Source organism: Panthera uncia (genome assembly GCF_023721935.1).
Source record: "Panthera uncia isolate 11264 chromosome A3 unlocalized genomic scaffold, Puncia_PCG_1.0 HiC_scaffold_12, whole genome shotgun sequence".
NCBI lineage: Eukaryota > Metazoa > Chordata > Mammalia > Carnivora > Felidae > Panthera > Panthera uncia.
In genome coordinates this window covers 3,185,552-3,206,704 of record NW_026057579.1, presented here as the reverse complement: position 1 = coordinate 3,206,704, position 21,153 = coordinate 3,185,552, and the positions used below count along the sequence as shown (strand labels likewise).

General features: G+C 42.9%; 1 protein-coding gene across 6 annotated transcripts in view; it reads left to right on the top strand.

Annotated features, from left to right (window-relative positions):
* Window positions 1-21,153, top strand: part of LOC125937436 (interleukin-36 gamma-like) — a 123,639-nt gene that overhangs the window by 3,320 nt on the left and 99,166 nt on the right. For all 6 annotated transcript variants that reach the window (XR_007462378.1, XM_049652131.1, XM_049652133.1 and 3 more), the window contains exon 2: window positions 428-613. Coding sequence is in view for 1 of the 6 variants with exons in the window: in XM_049652131.1 (XP_049508088.1) it covers window positions 612-613 (2 nt within the window). In the remaining 5 variants the exon portion in view is untranslated. The remainder of the gene's footprint in view (window positions 1-427; window positions 614-21,153) is intronic.

Sequence of the window (21,153 nt, the reverse complement as noted above, 5' to 3'; positions counted from 1 at the left end):
TCTGAATACCGTTAACCCATTTCCTACCAAAGTGACAGCTTTAGGAGAGAACTCTCTGCACTGGCCATGTTATGGCAAAGTGCCCCTCCATCAGGGCCCAAAGAGAAGTTTGATCTTTTCTAGAATTAACCTAAGGAGTGTGACTCAGGAAATATGGGCAAGGCCCCGGCCAAAAGCTGGTGGCTGGATTTGAGAATGGAGGTTGAGGGAAGGGGAGGGGACTCAGCTACGACACTACATCAGTGTTGCCTGGCTGTTATTATCAAAGACTTTTCGGGTATCCTGAGACTGGCCCGGTTCAGGTGATAGAACACCACATTCTTGGCAGATAAATGTTGAAGGTATCCTGGTTGGAGCTTAAGCCATGTAAGTTTTGTTTTATTTTGTTTTGTTTTGTTTTTTAAACGTTTATTTATTTTTGAGACAGAGAGAGACAGAGCACGAACAGGGGAGGGTCAGAGAGAGAGGAAGACACAGAATCCGAAGCAGGCTCCAGGCTCTGAGCTGTCAGCACAAAGGCCGACGCTGGGCTCGAACCCACAGACCACAAGATCATGACCTGAGCTGAAGTCGGACGCTCAACAGACTGAGCCACCCAGGCGCCCCAAGCCATGTAAGTTTTAAATAAAGAAAATGGATGGAAAAAGAGGGTAGAGAAGGGGAGCAAAAGGTAAAGAGAGAAAGACGAGGCACTGCCAAGTAACGTGGCATGAAAAGGCAAAACAGCTCAGAACTGGGAGGAAAGTGGCTTGTGTGAGTTGGATAAAATGTTTTCTCTGGTCTCGTTTCATGGTAAGTAATGGAGTTGGTTTACATGATCATTAAGGTCTATCCTAAGTGCAAAATCTCTGATTCTGATTCTATTGCCTGTCCAGATCCTCTTGGTCATAGACCCGGTGTCACAATAGATATAAACAAGAGCCACAGAACTGATGTGTCCTGGATGTAGGCAATGTAAATTTAGGACCAGACTGGGGCAGATCTTGGGTGTCTCAGGATGGATCCTTCTTTGAATGGTGATGGTAGCCAATTCTCTACATCTGTGGTTCTCCTTCAGGCAACACAGTCCTGGTTATTCCCTCTGCCTCCTGGAGATCTTGTGAGGACTATTACTAAGAAACAATTGCAAAGCACACTGTGAGTGTGGACTGCTATGGAGATGCAACTAAACAAAAATAGTAACAATGTTAATGATGGCTCTGTCATTTGGGAAGCTGTATAGTCATCATTGTAACGCTTTCGTTCACTGAAGGAAATATAGTTCTTATGAAAATATTGGCTTGAAAACTTCAACAGGGAGGACATTTTCAGGTGAAGACCTCACTTGAAACCCTGCAGATATTTAGTTCCTGGGAGTAACGTATAGCACTTGTTTGGTAATCCAGGAAAACATCCTTGGTTCTACCATTAGTGGTAACGCCCATCCTGTCCTATGCCCCTCCTCTGTTGTAGACAATGAGAATGGCCCAGTTTCTAGACAGCCAATTCAGATTGAGGTTTCACTTAACTTTTTCCTTCCTATGACCTTTTTTGGAAACTGGCTTTTATTTATTTATTAAAAAAAATTTTTTTTTCTTTTAACGTTTATTTATTTTTGAGACAGAGAGAGACAGAGCATGAACAGGGGAGGGGCAGAGAGAGAGGGAGACACAGAATCTGAAACAGGCTCCAGGCTCTGAATTGTCCGCACAGAGCCCGACGCGGGGCTCAAACTCATGGACCACGAGATCATGACCTGAGCCGAAGTCGGACGCGTGACCGACCGAGCCACCCAGGCGCCCCGGAAACTGGCTTTTAAAGGAAGAACAAAGTGGGTGAGGTTTAGAGAGTAAGAAGTCTTCACTTTTTGGGGGGAACTTACTTTTCTGTTTGCGTGTACCAAGACTGACTTGTAAGTAAGTCTGACCACCAGATCATCCTCCTAGGGAGAGAAACCTGCTAGGTAGAGCTCTATGGGAGCCTGGGAGTTTAGGGGGGCTGTCCTGTGACGGGGACCTTGGGGCTTTAAGTACCCATCTCTTGACCCTGAGGAGGCTTCAAAAACTCTTCTTTAGTCATTTTCACTTACATCATTCAGAAAAAAGAAATTTATTCTGTACTTATTCTGTGCCAGAGTCTTTGTTAGATCAGCATTTTTCTTCCAGGATTCACAAAATTAAGTATGCAAGATGAGATGATATCTTTTGGCAGGTGAGTGGATACGCTTTAGAAGCCTGGAGTCTGTGAGTCCAAAGAGTCATGGTGGTGCTTTTCATTTGAAAACTGTTTTATACTTCACAAAGAGCTCTCACTTGCGTTGTCTCATTGGCCCCACACTTTACCCACAGATGTAGTGATTACTGTCCCTTTTCACAGTTGAGGGCCCTGAAAAGGTTGAGTGGCCAACCTACAGTCACAAAACAGGCAGAGCCAGCACTCTAACTCACTTTTCTGTTCCAAGTCCAGTCTTCTCTTTCCACGGCATTTAGGTGCTCATCCCTCTTACTTCCACCAAACACCAAGCAATGGGGCTGAAAAAGATCATCTTTAAAGGTCTTTCCAGCCTCAAACACCCTGTAATTTATTGATTCTAAGATTTTTTCGTTTCAAAGAAAAAAAAGATGAAAAAAGAAATGGTTTGGAATATCTCCTGGCCCTCTCCCCTTCTCCTCCAATGAGACGTATTTGGTTCTGTGACATATAGGAAAACGGTGAAAGTGATCGACATAGTTGAGCACATGGTCAGTGGTGGAGTCTGGATATGGACTTTAGCCATGTTCTTGCCATTGTACCATGAAGATAAGAAACATCTATAAACATCTTTGGGACCAACTTTAAAATCATTGCAGGTAGTTGCATCTGACAGAATTGCTTGAATGAAAAAATAAGCATGACTCTTCCCTGTGAATTTTCAGGGGATGCAGTGATTTGTTTTTAGGTTGTAGAAAGCCTCTTCAGAGGAATAAAGTATGCATAAACCATTATGTACAGAAGCAATTGAGCCTTTTGTCTTAACTCATGGCCTATTTAATTATAACCTGCTTTTAAATTCCATGACAGTAAGCAGGAGGAAAGGACCTAACATATAACATAGCCTTCTGGTATTATAATACAGTATCTCATTTAATCCTCTCATCAAACCTGTGAGGTAGGTATTCTTATCACATTTTACAGAAGAGGAAGTCAAAGTCCAGGGAGATTAACCAACCAATCTGTGTAAGATTTCGAGGTTACCAAATTGCAGAAATGAGATTCAGAGCCTTGACTCAAGCAACTATGGGCTGTCTCTTTTTTTTTAGTGTGACATCTTCCTTTTCTTTGCGCTTTTTAATTTCTAAGTTTTTCTGCCTTGTCTTGTTAGTCTATTGAAGGACCTAGAAAGATATATTGAGGGATGCACCGGAGACACTATCTAGGTTAAACTCTTACGTTATAGAAGTGGAAACAGGCTGAGAGAGAGGAAGTGTCAGGGCTGCAAGGTCACATGGAGAGTTTGTGTGAGTGTGGGAATGAAGATGAAAACTCCATTTCGTAATTTCTAGTTCAAAATGCCAGACTACCTAGTGACACTGGCTTCTCAGTAAAGAGGGGAAAGCTGAAGAAACAAGGTCTCCCATGACTTCTCACCTAAAAGTAAAAAAAGGAGCTAAAAAGAATGAAACCTCATTCAAGTGAACACAACCAGTGAAAGCATTCAGCAATAATCCCCTAAATAAGCAGATAAGCTGAGATAAGTTTAGTAAGGCCATGAACAAAGAAGCTAGTCTTAGACTGGGAGTGGGCAGTTCAGTGGGGAGGGAGGAGGGAAAATTCTAGGCTGAGCAAAGGTTGTGGGGTCAAATAAGTGAAAGTAGAGCTTTGAGGCTGGAGCTCAGAGAGGCAGGGGCAGTGGAAGTGGCAAGATGAGGATGGGAAGGGTGGTAAGAGCTAGACAATCAGGGTCCTGGGTAGAGCTCACTAAGGTCTTTACCCATTCAACTTTGGGTAAACTTTGGACAAGTGCTCTGGCAACTCAGGGAGCAGAGGATGGTTGTGGCTGTAATAGAGGAATTCAAGTTGGCACAAACCTGTAGCGGGAAGGGACAGCTTCATGTTGAGCTGCCAAATCCCCATTAGGCTGTGATTGACTCTCTTTGCCTTAGCTGTTTTGTTCCCTAATTTATGTGCTTTGTTGTTGTTGTTGTTGTTTCTAAAGTCCCTTTCTCTTTTCTCTTGGGATGGTGGCCCATAGGGCTGTGCCCCCTCTTTGCCTTCTCCGTTGGCACTGTGCCCAAAGTGCCCTTCTTTTGGTCTTTCACAGATGCACTTTATTTAGTTATTATTATTTTTTAACGTTTTATTTTTGAGACGGGGAGAGACAGAGCATGAACGGGGGAGGGTCAGAGAGAGGGAGACACAGACTCCGAAACAGGCTCCAGGCTCTGAGCTGTCAGCACAGAGCCCGACACGGGGCTCGAACTCACGGACCGCGAGATCATGACCTGAGCCGAAGTCGGCCGCTTAACCGACTGAGCCACCCAGGTGCCCCTTCACAGGTGCACTTTAAAATCAGAGTTCATCAGAGTGCTTCCTGTGTCAAGTCCATGCCCGTCTCACTTTTTTCTTCTTGCTGGCTAATTGTGATTGTCTAATCAGAAGGGCACTGTAAAGAAATTCCCTTTTCTTTTGAGTCTTTTTCCTCATGGAGTCATAATTGTTTCTGGTCTGAACTTGTTTCACAATTAAAAAAAACAAACTTGGATTACTTGTTTTGGATTCTAAAACATGATTATTAAATGTTGCTAGGGAAATATACAGAATATAAAAAGAAAATAAAACCCATAAATAATTAAATAAGCAGAGGTATTCACTATTACTATTTTGATGTATTTTCTTTCATTCTTTCTTTTTTCAAGGCATATATACACTTGTTTTTATACAAATGGGATACTCTGAGCATTTCAGTACTTGCTTTGCTAAAATCTGGGGAACATGTATGTGGTAGGCTCTACTTACCAAAAATCCATTTGTGGGATTACTTGGTAAATATATGTCGTCATTTCCTAGTCTCCCTTGCAGTTGGATTAGGGACACGTGATTTTTTTGGCCAAAGCACTGTGAGCAGGAAGTGCTACGTGATGTGTTTTACTTCTAGGCTTATGCAATCAAGGGCCAGTGAGTGCTTCTGTCATCTCCAACTTCCTTTGATGCAGCAATTTTGGAAGTCACATATCCCAGACGGTGTGGCTACAAATGGATGAGGTGTGGTTGCAAATGCAAGAGACTAGAACAACCTGCATTTGACTTTGCATGAATGAGAAACAGATCCTTAATTGTGTGAAGTCACTGAGATATCAGAATTTGTTACTGTGGTATAACCTGACCTATTGTGACTACTACTATGAATAACTATCTTTCCCTTCTCTATTACAGACTCCAAGGTGACATGCACTTTATCTCAAAATTCCTCTTTCACAGAATTGATTCCTTCTTGTACAGAAATGTGTCTGGATTGGTAGTCCTCTTATAACATTCTCCACTCTCTGGGAGATGAATTTTCAGATAAGGTGAATCAAGAACCTAATCAGATGCTTTCATTTTGGCCAAATTCTGCTTCCAGATAGAAAGATATGTTAGCTGTGAAAATAAAACGGCCAGTGATAAACTGTTGAGCTAACATCCCAGATAGAAATCTCATAACAATTACATTAAACATCTAACATTTATATGGTGCTTTATAGTTTTTTGAAGCATTTTTTAATAAGCATCAATATAAACATCATTATAATGTGAAGCTGACTTATTTGCATACAAATAATCAATAGCAAAGCATATGCATGGTTCTCTCCCTCCTTTTGGTATGAATTCCTGGCTGCTGGGAGGATGGGCCCCTAATTAGAGCAACTGTGGCACAGGGCAGGAAATGGCAAGTGTGGCACACAGGGTGGTTGGAAAAGCAAGAAAAGCAAGAGACTTGGATCTGGCTTTGACCCTAACCACTTGTTGTGTGACCTATGACATTATTACATGTCTCAGAGCTTTCCTTGTCTGTAAAGAGAAGAAGAGGTTAGACTGGATGACTACTGGGATTTTTCCAGCTGTTGCTGTTCATTCCATACTTCATGACTACCCCGAACATGACCATGGTCTGCTTCATGCTGTTATGCCCAGAATTCGTGATCCCCAAATACCGCCAGGGAGCCGAGTCCGATGCAAAAGCAAAAGAGCCTTTATTCGAGCTTGCTCGAGCTCAATCCCCTACCTGCACTGCATCGGTGAGATACCGGGGAGAGAGCGAGTTTCAAAAGGACAAAGGTTTTATTGGGGCCTAGGGGCAGTTGGTGAGGTAATGGCTATGGCCTCAGCCGATTGGCTGGGGAAGGTTCCTGGGGAAGGGTCCGAGTCCTGTTAGGCAGGTGAGGGGGGTGGTTACTCAAGGGGAGGAGGTGTGGTCAAGGTGAAGGACACAGAACAAGATGGAGTCAGCCGTCGTAGGCCCGCCCTTTCAATGCTACCTCTGTGCTCCTGAAGTGTTATGTTTGGTTACATAAGGACCTTCCTAGATTCATTCCTTACTATTCTTTTGTAGAGTCTTTCTCTGTCACATGTATAGTTGCGTTACAAATGAGTACATGCTTTTTCATTACTTCACTGGCCAATTTGATTTGTCACTCTGAGTATAAATAGAAACAAGTTCCATTTCTAATACAGAAATATATAACAGTTGCTGATAAATTAGAAGGAAATGACAGTTTTACTCCATTGATGAGGACTCAGGCTTGATGTAGATAAAGGATCATCTGGGGCCTTGATTACCCTTAAGAGTCAAGAGGCTAGACCAGTTTTGGAGTATTTTGATGAAAAAAAAAAAAGAACATCCGAGGAAGAAACGTGATCTCAACTTTCTTGTTTTTGCACTCTGCCCTCCATGGGATCTTAGTGCAGTTCCCAGTAGGTCATCATATCCCCCTCAGCATTGCTCAAAGGCACTGTAGCTCCCCTGGGAGAGGAAGAGCAGACTGAGAGGGCCTGGACTCAGGACCTGGGGTGCAGAGGAGAGCAGGAGTTCCCACAGAGCAGAGTTGAATGAAACCTTCCTGAAGCCAGCTTGGGAATCTGCTTCACTGTGAGGCATTGTGTTAGAAGCCGTGGGAGGGAGGTGGCAAAGAACCTCACTTACCCTTAATAAGCTTTCAACTTGTGGGGAAGATCTGTGCAGATGACTGTAGGGCAAAGTCCTATAATAGAGGCAGAACAGACAGATGGGAAGCGAGTGGCTAAAGCTAACACAGAGAATTAGGGAGGAATTCATGGAGATTGCATTTTAGGTGTGACTTGAAGAGGTAGGTTTGAAGAGATAGTGGAGAATGGATATTCCAGGCTGAGGAAATAGGATGAGTAAAGGCATAAGGCATAGCATTTCATGTCAGTGTCTCCTATTGTGTGGCCTTGGGCAAGTTGCTTAGCTTTTAGAACTTTGGTTGCCTCATCTATAAAGCTGGACTAATGATTCTTACTCCATAGGGTTTAGGAAGGATTAAATGAGGTTGTGTTTGTGAGAGTGTTTAATTTAGTGTTAGTTTCCTTTCTCCGCAAATGTCCAACATTCTCCTGATTCTATATCTTTGCTTAGACTGTGTCCCCTTTGGGATTTATCCCCTCTCTGCTATCTTTGGAATTTAGACCTTTCTTTACTCTGCTGGTCCAGGCCCCTCCTTGGCATAGAACGAAAAACAGATTTGCTGCAGGGAATTTCAAATGTGGCTAACCAAAAATCAGGTTATAGTTAAAGGAATTCTAAGTAGAATGAAAGCTTGTCTGTAGTGGTTATATGAGACTGGAATAATTATTAAGGATTATCAGTTCACGCAGTCATTCATAGAAGATGGTGCTCCTTGATCCAGAAACATTCTTGGAGCCAAGAACTGAGTGGTGATTGAGACAAACCAGTTCTGAACCTCACAGAACATCTCTGCTAGTGGAGAAGCACATATAATCATAGTTGTGGTGGTTTTTAAGAAAAGGGTAGTGTGGGATGCTGTAGAGATATACGCGGGGGGTGGAGGCAGGGAGGAGAACCTAATCTAGTCTGAAAGGTCACAATGAGTCTCTCTGAGAAAGCAACATCATGGATGGGAAGGGTAAGATTTAGCCAGATGAAGGTGCAGGTAGATGTAGGGAAAGAGATTTGTGTCTCAGTCAATGAGAGCTGCATGTGCATAGGCCCCAAAGGTAGTTTATTGGTGGTATTAGAGAAACTAAAAAGGGCCAGTGTGGCAGAAGCCTAGAGACTGAGGGGCAAAATGGTAGGAGGTACTGCTCAAGAGGTAGGCATAGCTGGGTCATAGGCAACCTGTAAACAGATTAAGGACATTGGATTTATTCCGAAGGCAGTTTTGAAGTGTTTTAAGCAGGGAAGTGGCAAACTTAGTTTTGTGTTTTTATTTTTATTTTTTTTTTAATTTTTTTTTTTTCAACGTTTTTTATTTATTTTTGGGACAGAGAGAGACAGAGCATGAACGGGGGAGGGGCAGAGAGAGAGGGAGACACAGAATCGGAAACAGGCTCCAGGCTCCGAGCCATCAGCCCAGAGCCTGACGCGGGGCTCAAACTCACGGACCGCGAGATCGTGACCTGGCTGAAGTCGGACGCTTAACCGACTGCGCCACCCAGGCACCCCTAGTTTTGTGTTTTTAAAAGATCTGTCTGGAGGGGCAGCTGGGTGGATCAGTCGATTAAACATCTGACTCTTGGATTCGGCTCAGGTCATGATATTGTGGTTCGTGGGTTCGAGCCCCACATTCGGTTATGCACTACAGTGTGGAGCCTGCTTGGAATTCTCTCTCTCTCTCTCTCTCTCTCTCTCTCTCTCTCTCTCCCCCCTCCCTCCCTCCCCCCATTTGTGCTCTCCCTCTCTTTCTTTCTCTCAAAATAAATAAATAGATAACTTAAAACAAATAAAAAGATCTGTCTGGATTCTAAAGAGGAGAGAGCAAATCTGGGGAGAAGGCTAATGAACTGTCTGGGTGAGAAATGAGGATGGCTTTGGACTTGTGGCAGTGGAGATGGAGGGGAGTGGATACATTGGAATTATGAGAAGTGTGGAATCATCACAACTTGGTGATTGGTTAGAGGTGGGGCATGAGGAATATAGACGGCTCAAAGAAAAGTGCACCCCCTTAGATGGATATTTAAGTTCTATGTATCCTGGAAGCAGCAATGAGGAATACTGAAACACAATTTTCTGAGAGAAATGCTGGCAGAATTGGAGAAAATGGTGTGGCTTGTGAGGATCCCATGAGGCAAATCCCATGGGACCTACATGCATGAATTTGGAGCTTGGAAGAGGCATGGACATCTTGGGAGTCGGTGAGAGGCCCAGGGCTGGGTGTGGAAGTGAAGCACACCCACCAGTCAGCATGTGTGCACCCAGGAGTGGCAGTCAGGGTGACCGGGAAGAGGCCAGGCATGTCGGGAGGAAATGTGGAATGTGGTGTCCTGGGAGTCAAGACAGCTGACTGCGCTGGTCCATCCATGTGGAGATGCAGTTGGTGTGGTGCACCCTTGCCAGTGCAGCCAGGAACATGGCTGGCTCACTTGGGGCTCACCTCGTTGCTCCTTCCAGCTTCTTTTTTTTTTTTTTTTTTTTTTTTTTCCTTCCAGCTTCTTCTGACCTTGTTTCAGCACTTTATTTTGAATCATCCAGTGTCCTGTTGTGCCCCCAGATCCTTCTTGACTTGGAGGAAAGTGATCTGGTAAATCTTTGATGCAAAATTTCCAGGACTTAATGTGGCGCAACTTGCAGATATTTATGTCTTTTAAAAGATGAGCTTGGAAAAAAGCATGGCTTTACTTTGGGCCTGGGAATTTTGCTTTTAGGAGCACTGCTGACCCACTGAGAAAAGCAAATGCGTGGGCATTAAGGTGCAATGAGATTTACAATTTACAAAATTAAGATCAGGCAGTATAACACTTTGTTCAATACTTGAATAAATATCCTTAAACCCTGTTCAGACTAGAAATAGAAGAGGAAAGAAACATTTAGTGTAATATTTAAGAGACGGAACGCTATGTTGGAATAGGAAAAGATTGGAGAGGTAGGTGGGGTGGGATCAAATTGCAGTGGGCCTCGCCTAGTGTGTGATGTCTAGACTTTCATTTATGAGCAACAAGGAACACCTCGAGTGTTTTGAGCAGAGTACTGACGTGATGCTAAAGATTCTCACTGTGGTGAGCTTAATGGATTAGTCCAAGAAATGAGTGAATCTGGAAGATTGGTCTGCTCCTCCTGGTGACAGACTCCGAGGAGAGCCTGGGCTGAGGGAAGCAGCTATGGGGTGCCACAGAGGGAATGGACCTGAGAGGCCCGTACAGGAAAGGAAGAACTGATGTGATACGTCCTGGGTGCTCAGGAGAGCAGAAAGAAGACTCTAGGATGACATCGAGACAATAGAAATAGAGAAATCTAGAGGAGGAAATGGTTTGGGGAGGAAAAGGATGATTTAGTCTGTGGATAGTTTGAGTCACCATATAGGATAAACTTAACTGAATAGGTAAACATTTCCCAGATTTCCCCATATTAGTTAGTTCTGCTTTGTTCGGGCCCTGGAAATTTCTAGAGAACTGAACTAGTGGCCTTGCAGACTTTGGAAAGAAGGAATTCGTAGAAACAAAGTGAAAAAAGGGGAAGTGACATATTCACTGTCTCATGGGTCTGAGGGAAGAAACAGGATTTCCTCAAATGCAGCCCGAGAGGCAGTGGATTACATTTTATTTTTTTTTTTTTTATTTTTTTTAAATTTTTTTTTTTCAACGTTTTTTATTTATTTTTGGGACAGAGAGAGACAGAGCATGAACGGGGGAGGGGCAGAGAGAGAGGGAGACACAGAATCGGAAATAGGCTCCAGGCTCCGAGCCATCAGCCCAGAGCCTGACGCGGGGCTCGAACTCACGGACCGCGAGATCGTGACCTGGCTGAAGTCGGACGCTTAACCGACTGCGCCATCCAGGCGCCCCAGCAGTGGATTACATTTTAAAGCCAAACTCCGCTATGTAAAATCAGAAAGTGTGGATTGATTAATAAGTAGTGTTTGGGAACCAGTGAACCATTTGGAAAAATAAAAAAAATTAAAAGATTACATTTTCTTCTTCATACCAAATTAAATTCCAAATAAATAAAAGGCTTAAACATAGGGGAAAAAAAAAGAAATAAAATTAACACAAGAAAATAAAAGCAAATTTATCTAATCCTGGGGATAAATTTCCTTAGGATGAATTTCTAAAAGGGGAATTGAGGGTCCCAAGTTTATGGTACCCTATTGCCAAATCGCCCTCCAGGAAGATTGTGTCTTTTTACATTGCTACCAGCGTTGTGTGAAAGTGCCTGCTTCTCCACCCTTCCATCAGTGCTGGCTATTTTCACTCTAAAAAACATTTCATTAATTTCCTGTTAATGACTTTTACCTTTTTAATTAAAGGAGTTCAACTTTTATTGTTAGCTTTTAAGAGCTCTTCATAAAATAATAATGTAAACCAATTGACACAAATGAAGTAAATATTTTTTTTTCCACTTTGGTCTGCATTTCAGTTACTGAGCAGTATATGTGTTATGATTCCATTTTATAAAAACCAAAAAGACCGGTTCTATATCCACCAGTATGTCAACAACAGAAATATTTTGGTAGTGGGATCACAGATGTTTTCATTTTCTTATTTGTGATCTTCCTTATTTTAAAAAATGTCTACAACAAACATATATTACTTTTGTCACAATAAGCAAAACATTTAAAACATGTTGCAAACATTTAAAAAACATTGAAAACATTTAAAAAATGTCTTTCCCAATTTTCTGTGAAACTTTTATGAAGAGAGCTTCCTCTGGCCTTAGGAATATTCTCTTCTGGACTCTTGAAGGTGGCAAGGGTGGGAAGTGAGCTTCTCTTTTTATTGGATACCTTCGTGGCTGTTGGGTAGTAGACCCCTGTACAAAGTCCTTCCAGTTTTTCTCTCTCCATCTGAGCTGGCCTCATGCTCAGCATTACTTAATATTCTGGGAAATCTTCTGACCCAGCTGTCACCACTATAATTGAGCCAGGCCCTAGAACTTTATCGCCGTCCACTTGGGTTGCCTTAATGCAATCTCTGTTAAAGACTAATTTAGCATTTTCTGTTTCAACTCTTCAGTTTCATTAAATGAAGACTTTAGAAAACTCCTAGTATGAGCCTGACCTACTTTCTAGAATTTAGGAGCTATTTTCCTAGTCCCACCTCTTCCTCAGGGTATGAGAGTACCGTCGGTTGCATTTCTGCAAAGACGAGGCTGATTTGAGAGAGGGGACTCTTGTAACTTTGTGAAGCAGCCCCCTCTGCAGCTGGAGAGCTGATGTTCTTCCTCTGGTGGACCAAAAGCTATGAGCTACTCTGTGAGTCCCATCTGTTTATCCAAGGTATGCCCTCAAAGTTGCAAAGATGTTCTGGTACTGTAGGAGAGCCCCTCAGGAATGTGAGACGTCTGTTATGTGCTCCCCTGAGTCTTCTCTACCTGTTCCTCACCCAGCTTGTTTCTTCTTAGACCCCTCATTGAGCTAGTCACTCTCTATAGTGCAGGGTCAGTGAGCCCCGGGCCCTCCTGAAATACAGTGGACTTGCAAATACTTCGGGTGTAAAGGACAGGGTGGGCTGACCTCTACTTCTCATGGATTGGGCCTTAGTGGCTCTCTAGTGGAGCAGAGGTAAACCAGATTTTTCTTCTTTTAAATCCTCAGCAAGCTTGTCTCCAGAGATAAGGCCCGGCCAAACCAGCTTGTAACTGATTCCATTTACTGTAAAATTCTGATCAATCAAAAAACAGGTTTTTCCTCCATGATTGGCACTGTTCTGGGTGCTGAAGAAGATACCAATGTAACTCTAGACTCTCTGGGCCTCCTTATACACCTCTAAGAGTGTCTGTAATGAGAAAGACTGACCATACCAAGTGTTGATGAGGATAGAAGAGATCTAGGACTTTTATACACTGCTAGTAGGAATGCAAAATGGTACAAACACTTTGGGAAACAGTTTGATAGTTTCTTTTCTTTTATTAAAAAAATTTTTATTTATTTATTTATTTTTGAGAGACAGAGCACAAGTGGGAGAGGGGCAGAGAGAGAACGAGACACAGAATCCGAAGCACGGTCTAGGTCAGCGCAGAGCTGTCAGCACAGAGCCTGACATGGGGCTCGAACTTACAAACCGTGAGATCATGATCTGAGCCGAAGTCAGACGCTTAACCGACTGAGCCCCCCCAGGCGCCCCTCTTTTTTTAAAAATTTTTTTCTAATGTTTGTTTATTTTTGAGAGAGACAGACAAATAGTGTGAGCGGGGGAGGGGCAGAGAGAGAGGGAGGTACAGAATCTGAAGCAGGCTTCAAGCTGTCAGCAGCACAGAGCTCGATGCAGGACTCAAACTCACAAATCGTGAGATCGTGACCTGAGCTAAAGTCGACCTCCCAACTGACTGAGCCACCCAGGCACCCCCACTTTGTTAGTTTCTTAAAAAGTTAAACATATAGCTACCATACGGGCTAGCCCTTCCATTGCCAGGTTTTTATTTACCCACAAGGAATAAAAGCATATTTTTATGCAAATATTCCTACAGGAATATTCATGGCAACTTTATGTGTCATTACTAAAAAGTAAACAACTCAATGTCATCAACAAGTGAATGAACAAACAAACTATGGTACATTCATACAATGGAATACTGTTCAGCAATAAAAAGGAATGGACTAATGATACATGCAACAATATGGATGAATCTCAAAATAGTTATGCTGAAAGAAACCCGGCATGAAGGAGTACACACTGTATGATTTCATTTATATGAAATTCTAGAAAATGCAAACTCATCTATGGGACAGAAAGCACTAGTAGTTGTCTGATGTTGGGGTGCAGGGATGGGGAGGGGAGGTTGTACAGGGGTATGAGGAAACTTTTGGGGGTAATGGATATGTTCATTCATGGGTATATGCTTTTGTCACAATGATCACATCGTACAATTTCAATTTGTGCAGTTTTTGCTAAAAGACTATTCATAGAAAAATAACAAGACTCTGTGGGCCTCACAACTGTGTGGATGTAAAGGAAGTGTAGTAACAATTCGCTCCAGCTTCCCTGGCCCCTGTTCCCTTATGACCAGGACCTCGGAGTCTCATCCTGCAGATCTCACCTGGCTTATCGCTGAGTTCTCTGAGGCTGTCTCACATATAAACCAGTCTGGCAGCTGGTACTCACATGGTGCCGCCCTTGTTGCTGCTTTGAGCTACCTGTGATGCTTTAGGCACAACACTGGCTTTGCTGCAGGGACCAACCGAGAAGGCTGATGTCTTCACCAGAGGCCTGTCTCCCAGAGGGGCTGTGTGTAGGTGTACTGGCACCAGGGCTATTCTGCGTTTGTGTTGAAGAGGAAAGAACGCATCCCTACTGCCTTCCTCTGTGTCCTGGGTACTCTTACATCCATGGGTCACAGAGTCTGTGGTGAAATAACTCCTATAAGCCTCCTTCCTCTGTGATTTCCTGTGCCTGAGCAAAGACATCTGCTAAAATTAATTAAGAGGGCACAAGTGAGCAAGGGGCAGAGAGAGAGAGAGAGAAAGAGAGTGCAAACCCTTGAAGGTTGGAGAGAGAGAGAGAGACAAGTGAGGCTCACCCAAAGTAGGGCTTGAGCTCACCTGATGTGGGGCTCAAACTCACAAACTGTGAGATCGTGACCTGAGCTGGAGTCTGATGCTTAACTGACTGAGCCACCCAGGTGCCCCTAAAATTTAGCTTTTTTAAAGTTTATTTTGAGAGAGAGAGAGAGAGAGAGAGAGAGAGAGAGAGAGAGAGAGAAGGGAAGGGGCAAAGAGGGAGACGGAATCCCAAGCAGGCTCTGCGCTGTTAGTGCAGAAGAGCCCCATGCAGGGTTCAGTGACCGTGAGATCATGACCTGAGTCGAAAACAAGAGTCGGTCACTTAACTGACTGAGCCACCCAGGCACCACAACAAAGGCATCTACTAAAGAAGGATGCCACACTGTTTTCTCATGGCTGATTCCTCTGCAAGTTCTCCCACCCCTGCATACAGATCAGCTCATGCCAGTGAATGACTTCCTGCTGCTTGCCCCATCCACTCGTCTGACCTGCTTGGACAAGTTGTATCCAAGCACCAGTACCACTTAGACCTCAGCAGGATACTCCCACCCCCTGAGGAGGCTTGGTCTCTCTGGCAAGTCCCAGATATGGAAGGCTTTCTCCATTTCCCACTGCCTATTCCTAGATTCCGGGTCAGGGGAGGTAGGGTAGAAGATGGAGGGGAAGGAGGAAAGAGTGAAGGAATAGACATTTTTCCCTTCCTAGAGCCATAGGTCAGGCTGAGCAGGGGAAGGTGAGAAACTTTGAATTAAGTGTGAAATTGTGTTCTTCTTCCTTCTGCCCTCTCCTCATCCATTTTATCATGAAAATTTTCAAACACACAGATAAGTCTAAAGAATAGCACAATGAACATCTGCATACTCATCTTCCTCAGACAATGTCCTCAATGTTTTGTCACATTTGCTTCACATGTGTGTGCATGGCAGGCTAATGTTTGGCTGGACAAAGAATTCTAGGCTGGGGGCTTGGGTGGCTCAGTCGGTTCAGTGCCCAACTTTGGCTCAGGTCTGTGAGTTCGAGCCCTGCATCGGGCTCTGTGCTGACAGCTCAGAGCCTGGAGCCTGCTTTGGATTCTGTGTCTCCCTCTCTCTCTCCCCCTCCCCTGCTCACGCTGTGTCTCTGTCTCTCTCAAAAGTAAGTAAACATTAAAAAAAAAAAAAGAATTCTAAGTTGAAGTTAGTTTTCCCTTATGATTTTGAAGGCATTGCTTCATTTTCTTCTAGCCTCCAATATTGTTGCTGAGAAGTCTGATGCCATTCAAATACCCAAATATTTCCATGTGACTGTTGTTTTCTATCTGGAATATTTTATATCTCCAGTGTTCTGAAATCTCATGATGGGGGTCTTTTTCATTCATTATTCACTATATTTCATTACAATCTGAAAACTCTTATTTTTCAAGTTCTGAAAACTTTGTTAATTATTTGATTAAGTGCCTTTTCTCTCAGTTTTTTTCCATCCTTTCCTTTTCTCTGGAATCTCTATTTTCACCTTTTTACTCTCTTGAACCTGTCCTCTAATATTCTTATTGGTTCTATCCTATCTTTATGCTTTTGGATTACTTTCTGGGAGATTTGCTTAATATTATCTCCAACTCTTTTATTAAGTTTTCATTTCTCTTATCATATTTTCTTGTTCTTTGAATATTCTCCCTCCTCTCTCCCCCATAGTATTTTGCTCTTGTTTCTTGGGTCTATTATCTTATTATTATTTTTTTAGTATTATTTTTTAAATTTATTATTTTTGAAAATTTAAATCCAAGTTAACTTATAGTGTAATAATGATTTCAGGAATTGAATTTAGTGATTCATTACTTACATATAACACCCTGTGCTTATCCCAACAAGTGTCCTCCTTACTGCCCATTGCCCATTAGCCCACCCCTCCCCCAACACCCTTCCAGCAACCCTCAGTTTGTTCTCTGTATTTAAGAGTCTCTTATGGTTGAAACAGGAGGGGGAAGATGGCTGGGCTCACCGCGTCCTACTGATCACTTAGATTCCACCTACACCTGCCTAAATAACCCAGAAAACTGCCAGAAGACTAGCAGAACGGAGTCTCCGGAGCCAAGCGCAGACGAGAGGCCCACGGAAGAGGGTAGGAAGGGCGGAGAGGCGGTGCACGCTCCACGGACTGGCGGGAGGGAGCCAGGGCGGAGGGGCGGCTGGCCAAGCAGAGACCCCGAGTCTGGCTTGCAAAAGCGGAGGGGCCGGACAGAGTGTGTTTGGACAGCGAACGGGACTTAACATCTGGAAGGTTATAAGTTAACAGCTCTGCTCAGAGAGCGGGAAGGCTGGAGGACAATGGGAGGGAGAGTTGTTGAGCCCCGGATGACAGAGCTCAGCTTGGCGGGGAACAAAGGCGCCCGCCAGCGCCATCTCCCTTGCCCATCCCCCAGCCAAAATCCCAAAGGGAACCAGTTCCCGCCAGGGAACTTGCTGGCACCGCACAAACACCCAATGCTGTGCTTCTGCGGACCCACACCTCCGACGGTGGGCCTGACTCCCTCCTGCTGCTGCAGGGCCCCTCCTGAAGCGGATCACCCAAGGAGAAGTGAGCTGAGCCTGCCCCTCCCGTCCCATGCACCTTGCCTGTCTACCCCAGCTAATACGCCAGATCCCCAGCACCACAAGCCTGGCAGTGTGCAAGTAGCCCAGACGGGCCATGCCACCCCACAGTGAATCCCGCCCCTAGGAGAGGGAAAGAGAAGGCACACACCAGTCTGACTGTGTCCCCAGCGGTGGGCTGGGGGCAGACATCAGGTCTGACTGTGGCCCCACCCACCAACGCGAGTTATTCAAGCACAGGGGGAGTGCCCTGCAGTTCCGCACCACTCCAGGAACTATCCAAAATAACCAAACGGAAGAATTCCCCTCAAAAGAATCTCCAGGAAATAACAACAGCTAACGAACTGATCAAAAGGGATTTAAACAATATAAATAGAAAGTGAACTTAGAATAATAGTCATAAAATTAATCGCTGGGCTTGAAAACAGTATAGAGGACAGCAGAGAATCTAATGCTACAGAGATCAAGGGACTAAGGAACTGTCAGGAGGAGCAAAAAATGCGATAAACGAGCTACAAAATAAAATGGAAATGACCATGGCTCAGATTGAAGAGGCAGAGGAGAGAATAGGTGAACTAGAAGATAAAATTATGGAAAAAGAAGCTGAGAAAAAGAGAGAGAAAAAAATCCAGGAGTATGAGGGGAAAATTAGAGAACTAAGTGATGCACTAAAGAGAAATAATATACACATAATTGGTATTCCAGAGGAGGAAGAGAGAGGGAAAGGTGCTGAAGGTGTACTTGAAGAAATAATAGCTGAGAACTTCCCTGATCTGGGGAAGGAAAAAGGCATTGAAATCCAAAAGGCACAAAGAACTCCCTTCAGACGTACTTGAATCGATCTTCTGCATGACATATCATAGTGAAACTGGCAAAATACAAAAAGAGAAAATTCTGAAAGCAGCGAGGGATAAATGTGCTCTGACATATAAAGGAAGACCTATAAGACTTGTGACCGATCCCTCTTCTGAAACTTGGCAGGCCAGAAAGGATTGGCACGAGATCTTCAATGTTATGAACAGGAAAAATATGCAGCCGAGAATCCTTTATCCAGCAAGTCTGTCATTTAGAATAGAAGGAGAGATAAAGGTCTTCCCAAACAAACAAAAACTGAAGGAATTTGTCACCACTAAACCAGCCCTACAAGAGATCCTAAGGGGGATCCTGTGAGACAAAGTACCAGAGACATTGCTACAAGCATAAATCATACAGACATCACAATGACTCTAAACCCATATCTTTCTATAATAACACTGAATGTAAATGGACTAAATGCGCCAACCAAAAGACATAGGGTATCAGAATGGATAAAAAAACAAGACCCATCTATTTGCTGTGTACAAGAGACTCATTTTAGACCTGAGGACACCTTCAGATTGAGAGTGAGGGGATGGAGAACTATTTATCATGCTACTGGAAGTCAAAAGAAAGCTGGAGTAGCCATACTTATATCAGACAAACTAGACTTTAAATTAAAGGCTGTAACAAGAGATGAAAAAGGGCATTATATAATAATCACAGGGTCTATCCATCAGGAAGAGCTAACAATTATAAATGTCTATGCGCCGAATACGGGAGCCCCCAAATATATAAAACAATTACTCACAAACATAAGCAACCTTATTGATAAGAATGTGGTAATTGCAGTGGACTTTAACACTCCACTTACAGAAATGAATAGATCATCTAGACACACGGTCAGTAAAGAAACAAGGGCCCTGAATGATACATTGGATCAGATGGTCTTGACAGGTATATTTAGAAGTCTGCATCCCAAAGCAACAGAATATACTTTCTTCTCGAGTGCACATGGAACATTCTCCAAGATAGATCATATACTGGGTCACAAAACAGCCCTTCATATGTATACAAGAATTGAAATCATACCCTGCATACTTTCAGACCACAATGCTGTGAAGCTTGAAATCAACCACAGGGAAAAGTCTGGAAAACCTCCAAAAACATGGAGGTTAAAGAACACCCTACTACACAATGAGTGGGTCAACCAGGCAATTAGAGCAGAAATTAAAAAAAAAAAATGGAAACAAATGAAAATGAAAATACAACAATCCAAACGCTTTGGGACACAGTGAAGGCAGTCCTGAGAGGAAAATACATTGCAATCCAGGCCTATCTCAAGAAACAAGAAAAATCCCAAATACAAAATCTAACAGCACACCTAAAGGAAATAGAAGCAGAACAGCAAAGGCAGCCTAAACCCAGCAGAAGAAGAGAAATAATAAAGATCAGAGCAGAAATAAACAATATAGAATCTAAAAAAACGGTAGAGCAGATCAACGAAACCAAGAGTTGGTTTTTTGAAAAAATAAACAAAATTGACAAACCTCTAGCCAGGCTTCTCAAAAAGAAAAGGGAGATGACCCAACTAGATAAAATCATGAATTAAAATGGGATTATTACAACCAATCCCTAGAGATACAAACAATTATCAGGGAATACTATGAAAAATTATATGCCAACAAATTGGACAACCTGGAAGAAATGGAAAAATTCCTAAACACCCACACTCTTCCAAAACTGTATCAGGAGGAAATAGAAAGCTTGAACAGACCCATAACCAGCGAAGAAATTGAATCGGTTATCAAAAATCTCCCAACAAATAAGAGTCCAGGACCAGATGGCTTCCCAGGGGAGTTCTACCAGACGTTTAAGGCAGAGATAATACCTATCCTTCTCAAGCTATTCCAAGAAATAGAAAGGGAAGGAAAATTTCCAGACTCATTCTATGAAGCCAGTATTACTTTGATTCCTAAACCAGACAGAGACCCAGTAAAAAAGAGAACTACAGGCCAATATCCCTGATGAATATTGATGCAAAAATCCTCAATTAGATACTAGCAAATCGAATTCAACAGCATATAAAAAGAATTATTCACCATGATCAAGTGGGATTCATTCCTGGGATGCAGGGCTGGTTCCACATTCGCAAATCAATCAACGTGATGCATCACATTAATAAAAGAAAAGATAAGAACCATATGATCCTGTCAATAGATGCAGAAAAGGCATTTGACAAAATTCAGCACCCTTTCTCAATAAAAACCCTCGAGAAAGTCGGGATAGAAGGAACATACTTAAAGATCATAAAAGCCATTTATGAAAAGCCCACAGCTAACATCATCCTCAGTGAGGAAAAACTGAGAGCTTTTTCCCTGAGATCAGGAACACGACAGGGATGTCCACTCTCACCGCTGTTGTTTAACATAGTGTTGGAAGTTCTAGCATCAGCAATCAGACAACAAAAGGAAATCAAAGGCATCAAAATTGGCAAAGATGAAGTCAAGCTTTTGCTTTTTGCAGATGACATGATATTATACATGGAAAATCCGATAGACTCCACCAAAAGTCTGCTAGAACTGATACATGAATTGAGCAAAGTCACAGGATACAAAATCAATGTACAGAAATCAGTTGCATTCTTACACACTAACAATGAAGCAACAGAAAGACAAATAAGGAAACTGATCCCATTCACAATTGCACCAAGAAGCATAAAATACCTAGGAGTAAATCCTAACCAAAGATGTAAAAGATCTGTATGCTGAAAACTATAGAAAGCTTATGAAGGTAATTGAAGAAGATATAAAGAAATGGAAAGACATTCCCTGCTCATGGATTGGAAGAATAAATATTGTCAAAATGTCAATACAGTCCAAAGCTATCTACACATTCAATGAAATCCCAATCAAAATTGCACCAGCATTCTTCTTGAAACTAGAACAAGCAATCCTAAAATTCATATGGAACCACAAAAGGCCCCGAGTAGCCAAAGTAATTTTGAAGAAGACCAAAGCAGGAGGCATCACAATCCCAGACTTTAGCCTGTACTACAAAGCTGTCATCATCAAGACAGCATGGTATTGGCACAAAAACAGACACATAGACCTATGGAATAGAATAGAAACCCCAGAACTAGACCCACAAACGTATGGCCAACT